This window comes from Apus apus, chromosome 19 (assembly GCF_020740795.1).
Source record: "Apus apus isolate bApuApu2 chromosome 19, bApuApu2.pri.cur, whole genome shotgun sequence".
Taxonomy (NCBI): domain Eukaryota; kingdom Metazoa; phylum Chordata; class Aves; order Apodiformes; family Apodidae; genus Apus; species Apus apus.
This window is the reverse complement of record NC_067300.1, coordinates 9,819,509-9,837,280: the sequence shown is the minus strand read 5'-3', so window position 1 is coordinate 9,837,280 and position 17,772 is coordinate 9,819,509. Positions and strand designations below refer to the sequence as shown.

At 42.8% G+C, this 17,772-nt stretch overlaps 1 protein-coding gene across 10 annotated transcripts in view; it reads right to left on the bottom strand.

Moving 5' to 3' along the window:
* The window catches only part of DAB2IP (DAB2 interacting protein), a 195,972-nt gene that overhangs the window by 104,207 nt on the left and 73,993 nt on the right, over positions 1-17,772 (bottom strand). For all 10 annotated transcript variants that reach the window (XM_051636373.1, XM_051636370.1, XM_051636364.1 and 7 more), the window contains one exon: positions 2,891-3,009. In XM_051636373.1, the coding sequence (XP_051492333.1) occupies positions 2,891-3,009 (119 nt within the window). The remainder of the gene's footprint in view (positions 1-2,890; positions 3,010-17,772) is intronic.

Here is a 17,772-nt window from a genome sequence, read left to right as displayed (position 1 = left end):
ACAAGCTCCCCACACATGTCCAAGCTGCCAGCTCCTCCCCAGGACACAGCAGTCAGCTCCCTAAGAGTAGCTCTGCAGGACTCCACTGCAAACCCGGCTGCTCCCTTTGTGCCATGCAGGGTACGAAACCCAGACTCTGCTGGCACAGAATTAACAAGGTGATTCTGAACTGATGCCACTGAGACATTCTGTGACTTTTCCAGTGTTGAATGTTATTTCCTTGTGTTCCTTTGTTATAAAACTTACACTGTACAAATTTCCTGGAGGTAATAATTTTCCATTTGAAATGTACACGATTTAAATGTATGCACTAAGCAAATATAAGATAAAAAGCATAGATATGTTTGTTTATGATCTCTGCTCTAGATACACATCACCACCACCACAGCATCTGTACCTGTGTGCGCACATTTCATAGATTCATACTTATCTCCTGTACATAGCAGGACAAACAGAACATGCAAGAAAAGGAAACATAAAGAAACTAAGAGGTACAACACAGAACCAATTTAGATACATAGAAGCCAAGTAACAGAATCATTTATGATCTACTATAGCTCAATATTTCTACCTGGAGTGTCTTAACTGCATTGACTGCACTATTCATTTTTGCTATGACACCTCCCGCAAAAATTCCACAAAGCTGCATAACAAGATGCTGTTATAGGGGTTATTTCCATGAGCAAAGGAGTGGCTCATGAACAGTCAGCTCGGATACAAGATGGAGTCAAGAATCAAATATTTAAAAGGCAAATATTCCAATACCAGATGCTGCTTTGAAACAGTTACTGGATTTCAAGACAGACACGGAAGCACAGCAGAAAATAAACAGGAGTGATCTAAAAGACTGAAGCCCTTTCATATCTCACAGCAGTCAGTGCATTGTGTGTTTTAGCACATGTGGATGGGAATGTTCAGGAAGATAAAATTATCTTCCATCACCAAAACCTCGATGCATGTCTGAGAAGCCCAGCTGCTGCTTTTCTTTCACCTCTCTGAGAGCAACAGTACCTAAGGCCAAGATCTCCTGCAGAAGGATCCTTGCTTACATTACAGATCTGACACTGCTATGAAAGCTCAGGGACTCAAAGCTTGCTGTCAGAAAGTGCTGAGTGTCAGCTTCTGCCAGAGCAGTGCATTTATGAGTGATACCTGCCTAACAGCAGCCTTTCATTTTCAGTTTCTAAATAGCCATGTAAGCAAATCCTTGGGTTTTATATAAGGCTGCCAACTGCTACCTCTCACCCTTTAAGCTCTACACTGAAGATGCTCTACAGCCATTCACTGAATCTATAGAAAGTTACTGCAAATCTGGCTCTGTCTGGGAGGACACAGCCCAGTAAGCTCCAGAGCTCTTGTGCTGGGAGGGCAGGGAGATCACAAAGCTTAATTTGGGAAAATGGCTGCAGGGCTGGTTGAAACAGTTAATTCCCACGTCCTATACTGCTAGTTCACAGAAAGAAACAAAACTCATCTAGGTAGAAAGAAAACCTTGCCTAATTTCCCTGTTCTTGGAGTGAAGCAGCAACGCTGTGGGCAGTTTCCTGACTGCCCAGCTGCACTCACTGCTCTTCCCTCTGGAACACAGTGCCCTGCTTCAAGCGGCTGTGAAAACTGCAGCACAGGAATCACACCAACTTTGTCTTCCCAGAGAGTAACCCCTGAAATATTTCTCTGCACTGGCCAGCACAATCCTTTTACTTGCACAATCCAGCAGGAAAAAGCTCGAGAGGCTGTGCTAACTCAGGTAAGGAAAAATCCAGATTGGCAATTGTCATTTGCGGGCTTCAGAAATTCACAACCCCTTCAATGAACTAAAGCAAAGTAAAAGTTGTAATTGCTTTTAAAAGCGAAGCATTTACTCAATGGATTCTAAAGTACTGTCTTGATATTTTAAAATGCCCCTGCTACATAATGGTTACATCAGTACATGTCCAATTTGGCTTGTTTTTGAGACAGAGACTCTTCTTGGTACTTGAATACTTTGGTGTCATTCCCTGAAATAATTCACATAAGGTTGAAAATGTTCCTTTTGGAAGCAAACCAGCAGTTTGTTTCTGGGGTTGGTAATGAAGTCTGTCTTATCCAACCATGACCTTGTGAATTTACACAGAGATTTACCTAGAATGTGTGCCTGACTCATACACACACTGACATAAATCCACATGTACATAAATACATACAAATCCACTAAAAAGCCACTATACTTTCTAACCAAGCTGAAGAATAAAACCAGGGTCTCATTTCCCCTTTATTTTGCTTGCAATTTGCTCTGGTACTGGCCAGCCCATGCCAAATGCTTCACCTGATCCATCTGCACACTCCCTGCAACGCATCCCTCCTGGACTGAAGGATCCTGTCATGGCTCAGACAGAAAAGCAGCTTCGGCCACACGCCGAGAAGCCACCTCGGTGTGACAGCAGTCCCCAGCAATGCTGGGGGGTGTGTGGAAGGGGGAGAGAGGGATCTGAGGAGATGATGGCTGTTCTTGTTCTGTGGTATTGTTGGTACAATGTGTAACCCAGTAATGTTCACTGTAGTCCAGTGTGTGAACATCCCTCCCTTCCTCACCGCATCACCTGGCTCTGGCTGCTGCATCTACGTGCTATTTATATGCTGGTGCATCCACTCAGGATTTATTGGGGAAAAGAAAGCAGAGCAGTCAGGCTTCCCTGTACATGCTATTTAACCAAAAAAGGGAGGGCTTGCACTGTATACTCGCCAACAAATTAAAATTACCCCTCTTGAAATTAAGCAAGTCTACTTCTGTCACATACGTGGCACTTGCTCTGCATGAAATAACCAAGATATTAACAAGACCGGGAAAAATCAATATCCCCATTTTCTCTCACACACCCTCCTCCCCACCCTCCCAGAAACATCCCCCTACCTTTCATTGTCCACACTCCTGAAGCCAGGTAAAATGTGCCGGAAGCTGCTGTTCCTGTCGAGCTTCGGTTGGCTCTTTGTCCTTTTGATGGAGCCTTTAAGCCGCCGGCTGAGGAACCCCTGTGGGGTGAGACAAGAATACTAAATTACAACAAAAAAGGGAGAAGGAGCGGGCGAGCCCTGAGCCTGCTGCCCGGCGCGGCGCGGCCCGGAGCTGCTCCTCCCCAGCTGCCTTCATGTGCGGTGCCGGCTGCGGGTCCCGGCCCAGCCCCGCTCCCCGCGCCCGCCCGGCCAGGGCGCTGCGTCGGCGAGAGCCTCCCCGAAGCCTCCGTTTCCCTGGCAACCATCAGCTCACATACAAATCCTGTCTGAGAGACGAGACCAGCACAGAGCAACTCCTGTCGGGAGCAGAGCCCAGCCCGGCAGCACCGGCTCCAGCACCAGCCACTCGCCAGCGCCCAGGGGAGCGGCCGAACTCCCGTTACCTGATCCGAACCCCCCAGACTTTCAGCCATGTCTGGCGGGATCAGCCTCAGGTGTTTTAGCTACATGCACAGCTGGCCTGGGAAGCATCCCTGAACGTGGCACACGGGCTCGGCAGCTCCAGGCACTACCTTGCCCGCGGGAAGAGACCCTTGCACTGAAGGTACAGCGACTTCTCTGCTGTGCCTCCTCCCTCACGGAACATAAGTCACGGCTCCTGGAGAGCTCCACAGCAGAGCCAGCACTAAACGTTTTAATAGCAAAGCTTCTAATGTGTTATTTGCTTATTGTTAGGAGTTAATGTTCTACATAATCTGAACATTACATTTAATCTCTTGGCTAAATAAGGCAATAAAAGGAGAATACTACTGTGGTGTCCAGCATTCACAGCATCTCAGAAGTCTTGGAAGGTCAAGCACACTAGCTGCAGAAAGTGGGGTAGCACTTTAAGGAGAAATCAGGATTTTAGGGTGAAGCCCCAGGAAGTGTCCCTTTGCACACTGTCACACCAAAGAACTAAATTAACCAGACACAAACAATTTGGCAAGTCCCTGCACAGCCTGTGGTTCTGCACACACTGCTTCCCCTCCCCATCCCCAGGAGAGGGGGCAAGATACCAAGGACATATCTTGACGTGCAGAAGAAAATAAATGTGAAAAGAATGGGTATGTTTTCACTGGGTACTTTGCCAGCACCTCAGACGTAGCCATGGAGCACTCCTCTCCAGGGATGAGACTCAGTGGTTTCTCTGGCCAACCTTAAGCAATGGATATAGGTCACGCAGCCCTAAGCAGCTCCCTTTTATAAATTAATACCCTTTATGTGTCTTGCAGGAGGATAATCACAGCTTGCCTTACATCTAGCCTGTCATTTGTTCCTGCTCTTTAAACACTCCTTCCCCACCTAGGATATTTGTGGGTGACATTATGTCAAAAGTCCTGGGGCTGTCTGTGCAGCTCTTGTTACGGAAGTGACTTTCCTGTTTGTAAGTGCAAGAGAATTTGAAACATCTAGATAACCAAAGGTGTTTCACATTTATTAAGTGCCACTTTGCTTACAAATGAGGTATGTAACATGCATTCATGTGAACTGAACACTTCTCTGGGAGCTATCTGCGTGATTGAAATAGCATGATGCATCAACACGGGCCATCAGGTTATACGTGCTGCCATCTCACACAAAGCAAATGCGTAAGACAACAAAGGCCTTGTCAAAAGTGTTTTGTCCATGAGAAATACCTCCGGAGAATTTTTATGTATAAAGAAGCACTGCTATGAAACAGCACATTGGAGGATTTGCATTACCTAGAACATTGCTAAGATACTTCCCTTGGTACTCAGACCTTAGCCAGCCTCATACTCCTGTTATCAATATGGTATCAACCTCATACTCCTGATATCAACCCTTCATGCTCTTGTTCTTCTGGCTAGATCAGGCCACTGGTTGCCTGCTATGGAGACAAGCCAGTATTTGCTGTGAAGGAAAAATAAAAAATATGCACCGGGCCAATCAGGCACTAATTCCCTAAAGGCCACTGGGGATCAGTTTCTTCCAATCCAGTGCCAGCTTTGAACTCTGCACAGGAAATTGATAAGGAAAAAACCCACTTTCTGCAGCAAATGATCCCAGCTTCCTTTCACTGCCTTGTATTCCACATCTCAACAACTGTTAGATGATTCGTGCAGGATCTGGAAATGAGAATTTAGGGCTGCAGTAAGACATTCTTTCCTTCTGTTTCCCATTGTTTTTACATTCATTGCTACCAGACGGAGATCACACTGTGCCATTTTCAGTTCTCATTGCTCGCTTCCTTGGGAGAATGACATGTCAGAGGTTTTAATGCTGATATATTATGCTGCTGTAGCAATACTTTGCACCTCCATAGTGTGTGCTAGAGATCAGAAAGTCTAATATGTGAATTACCATCTTCTGGAATTTTTTAATGGGGTAAGAAAAAAAAGAGAAAGGAGTTGGTCTCCACAAATACAAGAAAGAGAGAATCCGACCTGGGGTGTGACTGCTGTACCTTTCTGCTGAGATCATGAGAAAATAATCCATTTCTTCTTCATTTATGACTTAAACATTTGATTCTGATCTACAGACAAATTAGGCTAATCCTGCCCTATGAACATTGCCTACTCCTCTAGCCTTGCTGCATTCTTGTGAGTTCTAGTAATTAAAGTATTGCCCTGTATATTATATGTTCTTTATATGCTTTTAAGTTTCTGTTGAAAGCTGTCTAGGGCAGAATTGTGTGCTGCAGTTTAACTTTTTTCAGTGCAAGGACTTTGCTTTTCTTGTTTTGTTTCTGCAGTTTTGACTCTGACATCCTCAAGTCTGGAATACAATTGCTCTAATCAGAAGAGCTGACTGAAGTTACAAGAAGACACAAAGAATGAAGGCAGAAAAAAACCAAAACAAATCCTTTTGAGGAATGGCTTAATCACAAGCACTGCTACTTAAGCTGTAACACCAGAGGCACAATTCAAAACAGGACAATTAACTCTGCTGTGATTTGGGCTGGCTTTCCTTACATATTTGGACAAACCTAAAATCGGATGCCATTATCTGGCTGCAGAAGGAGAAAGGTGATGAACTCTCATTTTAATTTTTCCTGATTATCAATTTTGGCATTTCCAATTACTGAAGCCCTGGAAATAATATTATTTTATAACACTTGAATATTTAAAATATTATAATTCTTTTAAAGTGTGTGTGCAAACCCATTGGAACCCTCTGCCTTTGAGATGCAGGATCTGTGTATGTCCACGCCCCCTGGGGCTATGACAAGAAAACAGGAAAGAAGAGAGGGAAAAAGGGAGGGATGCAAAACTGAGGAAACTGTTAAAGGCAGCAAAATCTTTAGCTCATGGTTTATTAAACACAAAGTAATGATGCACGTCTGGAACCGACTTCCACACCATTCATGTTCATTTGCAGTGAACCCACATGATAAAGTTTTAAAGGTAAAAAGTCAGGACCAAGGAAACACAATAGATATGATGTAACTAAAAATAATCACTTGAGCTGGATATATCAAGAGCAGCTTTGTTAGGGAAAGTCCTGGCAGGTCTCCATATTTTCTAAGCACAAGGAGGAAGGACAAGAAGGAGAGGGGCTGGCCAAAAACCCATGGGGCAAAGTGTGACGGTTTGAACCATGGGCACTGGGAGGGTACTGGTCCAACAGGAACACTGAAGGAGCAGCCAGAAGTTCTCATTTATGCTCTTACCCAAGGACCATACAGAATAAACACTAGAAAGAGATCACAGGAACTAGTGAACAGATGGAGTTATTTTTATAGTTCTTCCATATCTTTTTGTTTCAGTTATAGCAAATCTCAGCTACAGAGGACTTGGGAGGATGTCAGAATTTTTTTCCACAGTATTTTTTTTCATAATAATGAAACTGTCATAAATAAGTACTTGCCACAAATATAACTGTGTCATGCAGTGTTTCATACATGTCCATGGTTCCTGTTACATCAGGGATAAGCTTAAAGGTGTAAAATTGTGAGTAAATATTTTCTACCAACTTGTCCTTATTCTGGGTTTTAGAATCTTAGTTTATTATACATATAAAGTAACACCTTTAATTCTGGAAGTAACATCCATCCAGGAACCACCAACTTGCTCTGAGTGATATTACCTTAAAACATAGTTCTACAGGGATAAGGAAAGAGAGACTCTGAGACACAAGTGTCTTGGAATTAAGATAAAACCCCAAAAGAATGAAAAGATAGCTTCAAAAACATTACATGTCCAGTGATAGATGGCAATGAATACTCCAATCCTACAGCTGCACATGCTAGGGTCAGACTTGTGCTCTGGCATCCAGAGTTAGGAAATAAACACAGAGCTCCAGCTCTGCAGCACACGAGAGGGTCTGTCTGTGAGCCAGGCCATGAAGCAGCCCTGGAATGTGAGACGCAGCTCGTGTTGGTAAGTGCTGCTTAGCAACACTGCCCTTCTATGGCAAAAGATTAATCAAATTTGCAGTGTCATTGGAAACACTCAGTTCAGTCCATTTGGAAAATCAGATGAAGATGCACTGAAGTCCACAGGTCATGAAAGGGACAGTGTGGGTCTGCCTAGGTCATGAAAACTGGAATTACATCAAATGAGAGGCACTGAGGGTTAATTAGGAATAGGGGAAATCTCATACATGCAAGTGTCGGGAAATCACAGATAGAAGCAGCAAAATTCAACACATAACACCTCATCCTTTCCCTCCTTCTCTGGCCAGTAAGGGATTGCTGCTTATGCTCTATCTTTGTAGAGATTCTACCAATCTTGTTCAAATTGTCTCAGTCTCCAGGTCTATCTCCCACTGCCCTGAAGAAAGAATCACACAGCCTAGCAGCTCTCTGTGCCATGGATCTCTCAGGACATTTTTCCCAATATTCTGCTAAATGTTTATTTGCAGAATTTCACTCTATTCCTTTTCTGCTTTTTATCTCCCAGTTCCTGAAATAGTCACTCTCAGCCAGCACACAGTCCCTGACCAAGAGAACTACTAAAAAACTTCAGGCAAGCCAAGGCCTTATGGCAAAGTAACAGCAAACTCAGGAACTCTCTGTCTGCACTTTTGAACCAGTGCTGATGACTTGCATGGAACATGCACATGGAGCAGGTGGGACATTAACAGAGTCTGGATGAAGGAATACAACTGCCAGGAAGGATCTAGAACACAACTGCAGTTCAAAGCCATTGTTATTCAGGGATTGCCTGATTCCTCAATTTAGATTCTTTTGTTCTCCTATTAAAACAGAACCACTCAACTCTGGATTATTTGTTCACAGTTCTGTAATTATCATCCTGTCAACATTTCATACTCACACAAGACAGATAAATATTCCTTAGGAAGGTGGGAGAAGGGTAATTGAGCAATCAAGGATGAATGATGCAGAAACAGAGACACAGGTGGAATGCAAGTAACCCTGAAGAACAAAACCAGTTACTTACCCAAAGAGAGGAGTGACTAGAAAAAAACTGCCTAGATGAAGCCAAGCAAGGATGTCACCTGGAAAGAACCTCACTGGGGTGAAACATTCTCTTAGTTAACTGGCACAATGGAGTCAACCATCTCAGAGGGAAAACTTAATTCTTTTACAAGATCAAACATGAGAACATGCCTCTTAAAAGACCATCCACAGGGAAGAAACGAGGAAGCACAGGTAGGGGTGGGAGAGCAGGTAGGAAACATTGTCAAAATAGATTCCTTTGGCAGATCACAGAGGAAACGAGCTGAAAGGCAGAGGTGTCTCCGTGATTTGTTACACTGTACAGCAGATAAGCTGCCAAGCCAGGATTATTTCTCAAGAGTGCTTCATGCCTATGCCAGCAGTCTAACCATTCAAATACATTGCCTCGTGTTAAAACAGGTATCAAAGCTCTCCAAGATGAGCAATAAACACACGGGAGATGAGAAAACTATCTCCATAAATCTGTTTACATTAATGTTCTCTTTTAAAGTCCACTTCTGCTATATGATACAGACTAAACTGCTTCATGAGTGTGTTTTATATGTGCTTTCCCTACTTTGATTTATGGCCTTGGAGCAGCACACGGATGTCAAGTTGTATCTTGTCATCAGGCATCTTCCTGCTCCCTTCCATCTGAAATCTTCAGAGCAAAGAAAATACTGGAAGAGATCACCCCATTTTCCACAATATTGATGACCAACTCTTAGTCTACAGCAAGGTATCAACATCGAGTTGCTGCATTTTCATTGACAAATCTTGTGTGCTTTTAATAAAACATTTTCTACAAAACCATCTGCTAGGGCAATAAATTTCAAAAAGCAGTTGGTGGATGATATGTTTAGAATAAAAAATTATTATTATCCTTTGAATATAGGGATTCGTTGTGTAATTTTGCAGTAAGAGTTACTCATTCAAATATGAAACTCATGTTTCAGGCAGATGCTCTTGGCTCCAAAGCCTTCCACTGCCTTTCTGAAGCTTAAATTGGGACATTTGTGTTCAGCAATAATTACAGCTGCAATCAAACAAAAATGTTAACTTTTGTAAAGGTACAGTGAATACCTACTATAATTCAGATAATACATCAGTCTTGCATTTTTCCCTACCTACCATCCTAGACAACTTAATTTCCAGACTTTGTGGAAATACTTAAAATGAAGCTCATTTGTCCTAACCTCAGGATTTATGAAAATTAGTATTTCAGTTTGATTCAGCTTCTGCTTACAGATTGGGAAAATAAGAGGAAAATCACAATGAAAGGATAAATATAACACACGTATGACACTGACAGGAATACACCAGCCTTGCTTTCAGCAGCTTTTCTGTCCTTCATGACGCACAGACCAGACAATTTTTTGATGAAGAAAGCTTAGGACTGTGACAGGCAGTAATCCTTAGGGTGGGGTAGAAGGAATCCTCCTACTTGAAATTATACCATGAAAACAAGAATGAAGAACCTCAGGGGGTTTTACAAGTCTGTAAAGTAGTTCTCAAAATCTCAAAGTCTCCTCCTGATTAGAATAGAAACCGGAGGTTTGAAACAACACACCATCCATCTAGAGACTGGAGTGAGGGCTCTACCTACCCCCTCTACACAAATTAAAAATGAAAAGCACCCACAAGTTTTCCCGTCACAGGTGAAATCACAGATATTCAATCATTAATTTAAATTGAAATGAAAATCAAGGCAAGACTACTCCCTGCTATTTTTCTCTACCTTTACTCCTTTTTTTTTTTTTTTTCTCTTAAGCTTATGTCTGGTCTTTGGGTTAAGGTGGTGGAGAATGTGATGTGAGGTAGCAATAAACCCACAGCTCAGAATCATGTTTCCTTGGACACTCAAACTGAAAGTTTGCCAAAGATAAAAATTAAAAAAGAGTATTCTTCAAGAACTGGAGGCAAAAATTACCTTCATTGCTGTTTTATCCCTCTGCAAAATAAGACAGACATTGTAACTGGCAGATCCTATTTTCAGGTCTTAGCAGTGGATTTACTATATTTAAAGCAGAATTTTGTCACCCAGCAGGAAATTCCAGTTCTAGCAGGTAGATTGAAGTCTCATTTATTTATTCCTTAACTGTTTTTGACTCACTTGCTAATTCTCAAGGGAGGCTGCATTCAGAGCAGATCTGAAGCTGGGAGGTGACGTGCCCAGCGCGCTGCCTCTCCATCCCAGCCAGCTGCTCTGCCAGCTGTGCCACCTTCTGCATACCTGGGTCCCACAAGGGTGTCCTCCTCTACCTCCTAACATCAGCAAAACTTGAATTTCTATTTGTAAAACTTTCAAAAAATGTAGATATGACAGGGTGATACAGAACACCAACCAAGGTGTATGGATGCCCTTTTGACCCTGTTGCTCTGGAAGGGGAGTGCAGTGCTCAGAAGCTCATGGATGTAGGAATAAGGAAGCATTACTTGGACATGCCAAGTTCCTGTCTTGTTCCACGCCACATTCCTGTTTGCCAAGCATGCCTAAAGACACGGTGATCTCTGCTCTCAGCATTAAACTAGGTAATTAACTGCAAGTAAAATCAGAATAGAAAGAAAACCTAATCCTAGATTCCACTCACTCCTGCACATCTGTATAAAACAGGTGATCACTGGGCTCCACCTTTCCCTGTACTACCCGCATGCTGTGGAACAGTGGGCTGCAGAGGTTCCAGCACAGCTGTAGAAGAAACTCTCCTGGTCATGGCAAGGAGGCAGGGGGATGGCACAGCCCCCAAGGGCTGCCAGCTGCTCTCTGAGCCTCACATGAGGCAGCGCAGCCCTGCACGTCACAGCCTGGGACACACTCGGGCAGATCTCCAACCAGTGGCAAAGAAGGCACGGGAACCAGAGTGTTGACTATAATCAGGGCACACTGTCAAATCATGGGAAATATGTGGAACTGATCTTGCGAGTGGCAGGAATGGAGGAGAGAAGGGCAGGCAGAGGCAGGTTCTGCTGATCACTGTGAATCCCATTCTATGTAACTACACAGAGCAATGGGAGAAATACAGACATGAGTAGTTCTGGAGCTAATTTCCTCAGTGCTTTGAAGAATGTTACAGGTAAGATATGATCCATGATAATTATGGAGGAAGATAAAGACAGAAAGTTGCTGGCAGAGCGCCAGGGCCAGGAATACCTGAATACCTCAGGAAAGGCAAGAGAGCTCGTACCATTGCACTCTGAAATTATCCTTGATGCCGGAGCCACGACTGTCACTGCTCACAGGGGAGGGAGAGGGTGGGGAGGACAAACCCAGTGTATTCCTTACCAGACTGCAGTGCTAAGGAAAAGAGACAGTATGGAGGAGAAAGTGAATCTTGTTTCCATGGTAACCAAAGTTTGAAGAAAGTATCTAGAAATCAATGTCATCTTAACATATATGTTTATTCACAGACTCACAGTAACAGTTATTCTACTGCAAGTATGATGAGATGGTGCAATCACCACGAGACTACCCAAATCAGACCTGCTGTTTCAAGTGGCTGCACTTGGTTTGGAACAACAGTGTCACCACCTGGAGAAACATCCACACATTAGTCAGCACCAGCTTGGGATTTGGATAGGAAGAAGAAACCTCCAAAACAACTTCCAAATGATCTAACTCAGCAGCCCTACTAAACTAAAAGTGCCATAAGCTCTTTCATGTCCATTAAAGTTCAAAGTCAGACACTTCCAGAGAGGGAACAACACAGGCAAGATCATTTCCAGCTAGGATGGAGCATCTCACATATGATTTCCTGTCACAGCACCCAAAGTTCTTATATCCACCACAATGAAAGTCCAAGAAATTATGGCTCAAAATCTGGAATAGTTACAGCAAAGTGTTTAGTGTAAGTGAGAAAAAACCTGTTTCAGAAACTAAGTTAAAACTGAAGAAATTTATTGGTAACCATTCAGTGATGTGTGGCAATGACACACATTTCTATTCATTCCACCACAATCAATTTAATACCTAATATCCATGAGCTAAAGCAATACAAATTCCCAAATGGAAAAAGTTCAGAGATGATTAAATGGACACTCATGTTCTACTGGAGTTCCCTAAGAGATTCAAATAACAGTTTATACTGTTTGAGTTGTTTTCTGAAAGCACAATATCACTGCTATTGAAACTGGGAGAAGGGAATGTGTTTATTATCCTGCCTTTTATATCTGCAGCACAATTCTTTATCTGTGACCCAGAAACAAATTAAAGGGACACTGTCAAGTTGTATATATTAATGGTCGTCTTTTCTCTGTGCTACCAGCAATCTGGGGGTTTTTCAGTGCCTAGAGGTTTAAGCAAATTAAAGCTTTGTCTGTTTACTTTGTGTCTTTCATTCATTTCACAGAAATGAAACTAGACAGATTCATTTGTCTCCCTAAAGCCTATTAATTAGTACAGGGTGTTTGCATTTGGGCTTCCTGGGAAGAGTTCGAAATACTACCAAAATTGTAGTAGTTTTGAAATGAGCAAGAGGTTCAAATCATCCTTGGGAAATGGGAGACTCTAAAGAACTGGTACGAATCAGTTTCAGTAATGCTGAAAAATCCAGTGAGAGTTTGAGATTGTGTGTCTTGGTGGGGGGAATTCAAACAATTGCAACACATAGAAGCACAATGGAGCACCTGAGCATATATTAAATTGTGAAATTGCCAAAAAACACCAAACAAACATGTTTTAGAGAGTAAAGGCTGGGCATCTGGACAGTTTTAATAATTTTCACCATTTTAAAGGTTCTGTTGAGTTGTTTTTGTTCCTTGTAAGATGACCAGCAGAACTGCAACACAGTCCCAACCCTTCCATACAGATTATGACAGATGGAGAAGGTCACATAATCTCTCCATGCCTTAGTTTCCCACTTATTTTCAGGCAGCATGATAAGCTGCAACCCCACAGTGACTGCAAGCTTGGATTCATTCCGATTGGCAGAATGCTTAAACAGCCTCAGATGAAAGGTGCTACAGAAGTGCCAAGCACTATCACTGTAATTATCATTCAATAGACACTGATCAAAAGAATGAAATGGGAATTAGCATTTCCTATTAGCCCTACTTACAGCCTAAATTTTAAATATTCCTCCCACGGGCTCTCTCCATGAAAACAGACAGGAACTGTCGGTATTTCTCATATGCTACAACACTACTTCTACAGGAGTGGAAGAACGAAGGGATCTAAAGAGAAGAGCAAAAAAATCTTGAGAACAACACAGGTTTCTCCCACAGCAGCTTCTCGGGCTTTCCAGGATAAGGGAGCTCAAAGCTGCTTTTTCACCCTCACTCCCTCCCTGTCTCCAGTCTCTCTCCTGCTACAAGGATGCAATCTTCTACCACAGCTCCAAGGATTTTCTGCTGTTGGCCTCCTCTGGACCCTGAACAAAGCTCTGAAAGCCCATGGGTTTCACATACCCTACAGGAAGGGGTCCAATTGTCCTCAAAGGAGGGTAAAGTAGAAGCATTTGGATTAGCTACATGAAATCAACAGAATCATGCTGATTTATGGCAACTGCTGAGCCAGACCACTTGCTGAAATGTTTATTTTCCCCTTTCTCACCTGTGCATTACTTTATTTTCCCTAAAATCATAAGCTCCCCTGCTGCTCCAGTGCCTGGGACTAACACAGGAAGCAAGTCCCCCCTATTCCTGAATATGTTTCCATGGTGGTTGAGGCCCAGCAACGTACTGACCCACAACCATTGCCCTCTTGGTAGAAGCTGCCATTGCTGAGTGTCTGCCTGGGTGGATCCTTACCCTTCAGGAGCTGACCAAGCTCTATTAATTCTTCTTGTACAAAGCATCTAACAGATGCCAGCAATACCAGGTCATCTTCCATCCCTCCTTACTGCCACAAACCAGAGCCAGCCTTGCTGCTGGCCCTGCAGAACCTAAGGAACAGAGGGCTTTGCTGTCCAACCATCTCAGTTTGATAGCAATCAAAGGCAGCCCAAAGCCAGGCTCCTCCCCAGAAAAACCAAAACAGGATTACTACTACTTGTAAAGAGGAGTGGTCTCGGTGTGTGAATTAAGCTGTTGTTGAGCCCTTGTGCCTCCTCCTTTCTGTAAAACTGTCCTATAGACAGCTGCAGGCTCTGAAAAAGAGACCTCCCTGGAACATATTCAGTTCAAAAAGGAAAAAATAATCCATACCCTGCCTTGCTGAGTCCTTTTCAGTAAGGGAGGTCATAGCACTGTGTCTTTTATCCTGTCATTCCTGTCTCCTGCTTGATGCACATAATAAATCCACAGTGATTTGAACTGCATCTCTGTGCTGAAATCTGACAACTCCACGTATCTCTAACTGTGCTGTCTTCCAGCACTTCCCCAACTGGAAACTCCAAGTTTACTTAGAAAATTTTCAATATACAAGGTCAGACTCAAAAAATGAGACAGAAAGCTCTAATTTTAATAGTAAGCAATTGAAAACCCAACAACATGGAGTGCTGGCAGAGCAAGTAAGAAAGGCATGTCTGACCTGGGAACAAAGACTTGGGAGTCAGAAAACCTCTTACTCATTTTCACATGACAGCATCAAGTTTGAGAAGAATATTTAATTCTCTTGAAACTGAAGGAGGATTTCAGAGAAGTAATTAGGAGTAGCTTAGCTACTGGTTAACATCAGGACTGGGAATTAGAAATTAAGAAATTCAGCTCAGGACACATTTCCCAGCTTTGCTACATGATCACATGTAAGTTAGTTAACTTTCCCTACTTCAGTTCTCCCAGCAGTAAAATGAGGGTGCTCATAACCAGCCCCCTTTGTGGAGAGCCTGGCAATCCATCAACCAAAGATGCTTTAAGAGTACCCAGTCTGTGTGCTGTTGTTGTACCTGACAAAAAAGAATCTGACAATCAGGTTAGCACTCCTAATCTTTGCAAAACAGTACCAGCCAGACTAGAAATAACTGCAAATGCTCAAAATGACCTTGTTTTTCTTCCAATCCCTAACATACTCAGAAACCCAAAGCTTCCAAGCATGTCCTGTTCCAGAAACGGTGACTGAATTGATAGATACATCCTCAAGGTAATTTACATATTTCTTGCTGCCACTGCCACTGGTTATCCACATTCAGTTGCAGTTGACATTTTAATGATAATAGCTTTCTGTTTGTATATCATCTGTGAAAATGTTCCCATTCTTCTTAAATTCAGTCCCCGTAAAAGGGGCACTTTAATGTATGCAGCCACACACCAAAATGATAGTAATTTTCTCTTCTAGTTGAAATGGTTTAGTAAACAATTACATTTCAATTAAAGATGGGGTGATCATGCCGAGGGAAGCACCATTCAGCTCTTCACATAATACAGGAAGAGAAAGTCTCCAAAGTCAAACTATTATAATTTACACTACTGCTTTTGAAAAATATAATTTAAAACAAAAAGGAAAACACGCACAAGTAAAAACTTAGGGGGAAAAAATCCTTCAATATCACGTCCACAGCAGCTTGAACTAGGATCCCATTATTTAGGATTATGTTCAGTGAAGAGGAATGGTAGAAGGGTTCCTCACTTTCATCTCTCCAGGAGTTTCCATTTCCCCTTATGCCATTAGTATTTAATCCTTCATTTATCAAGGATTAAAAGCAGGATAGATGGAGGAATGCCATAAGAGCAGTTTGTAATGTATCACTATAAATTCTGCTGTGTACGCAACCCAAACCAGCAGAAAAACTGCTGGAAAATAAGTTAATATTACAAGCAGAAGAAGAACTAAAACCTAAACACATTTTCTTATTTATTTGTGACTATAAATGCTTCATTATTAAAGGGCCTGAAAGGCAAAGACAAATGAACCAAAAGGACAATTCCTGCTCCAAGACCCCACACTTGAAGTGCAGGACAACAGACAATAAGCAGATGATGAAGGAAGATGAGAAAATGAGGAGATGATTCTCAGCTTCATGACTGACAAAGAGCTGGGAAAAGTGTGTTTATACACCTGGATTTGGCCTTTGAAGCTTCTTTGAAAATTGTTTACCTTCCAATCCAATTCACACAGATCCATGGATGGACAGTCTGACCATGTAGCTTACAGCTGCCATGTGCTTGGGGTTTGTTTTGTTGCTTTGTTTTGGGTTGGGTTTTTTTTGTAGCCAACGTGGCTGCAACCAGAAGAAGCACAGAACTGTTTTTCGAGATCCTGGAGAGCAAATGATTGATAGTAGAATTGAGGATTAAAGCTCTGGAGAGAAGAAAATCTGAAACCCTATTAAGTTTTTCCAGGTAAGAAAGGCAGAGAGCCATGCTCAAACCATGTAAAAATATTCAGACTATAAATTCATTCACTCCATTTGGAAGGAGGCTCCTTGCACAGTCAGTGAGGTAGACTAACAGCATGAAATCGTTCTGGTTTCTTGATCCAATCACATAGTCCAACTGTTTTGCACAAGTTCTTCGTCAATTTGGCCTTGTGCTTGGCCTGGGATGTCTGCGGAGCAGTAAATCCATCAGGCTCAAACAGAAGCAGCCAACAGATGGCAGCACCCTAATGAGATGGGCGAGAAGTCCCCACACGACCAGCCTCAGCAAGCCCACCCTTGCTCACGGCTTCCCTGCAATGGGGAGAGCAGGAGGATTTACTACCCAGCAGAGCTTCCATTCTTCTGCTTCCTGTGTTTGATAAAACACAAATTTCAGGTTTAACCCACCTCACACCTGAGCCTCTGTGGATCCAGTGCAGAGGCTAAATATGTCCCTGGGTGCTCCTGCCCGGCAGCCCCAAGGCCTCAGCGCCTCCCGGCAGGCAGGCAGGAGCGCCCAGCCCTTGCCCGGGGTCACACCGGTGCCTACAGCTCTTGAGCTGCTGCCAGTCACCTGCTCTCAGTGGAGACAGCTCCAGGTCACTACCTAAGCAGGCAACATTTTAACCAATGTGCTAAGTCAAACCTTGTCTTTCTATCCTTAGATATTGACTTTTCTCGAAGCACTTGTTAATTAGGTGTCTCCATTCAAGGGGCAGAATCCTGACAATTAGGATGGCTTCCAACAAGACAATTTAACTCTAAAAATGTCTTATGCAAATGTGTGTGAGGACAGTTAGTCTCTTCCATGAGTGTATCAGATATAATAAATTTATCAGGACCAGAATTTCCTATTAAAACCTTCTTTTTGTAGAAGGAGTAAGAACAACTAGTTGAAATTATGATGTAGAAATCTTAAGACTTGATTTTCAAGGTTATTCTCTATAACTCAAACACTACCTCAAACTACTGCTTTCTGAAGTTGCTATAAAACCCATACTGTCCAACTGACTGAAACTGGCCTGCTTAACTTCTTTATGGGAAGGGAGCACTTCTGCCCTGGTTTGCTTTAGACTGCAAATGAATGGAAGCAACTGGGAGTGCAACACTGGCAGAAGAGCTGGATTCAATGGCTCCTGAGCTTACCCACCCCTTGGAGACCCAACAGCTGGAGGATGGAGATGTCAGGGAAGAACAATCAGCTGT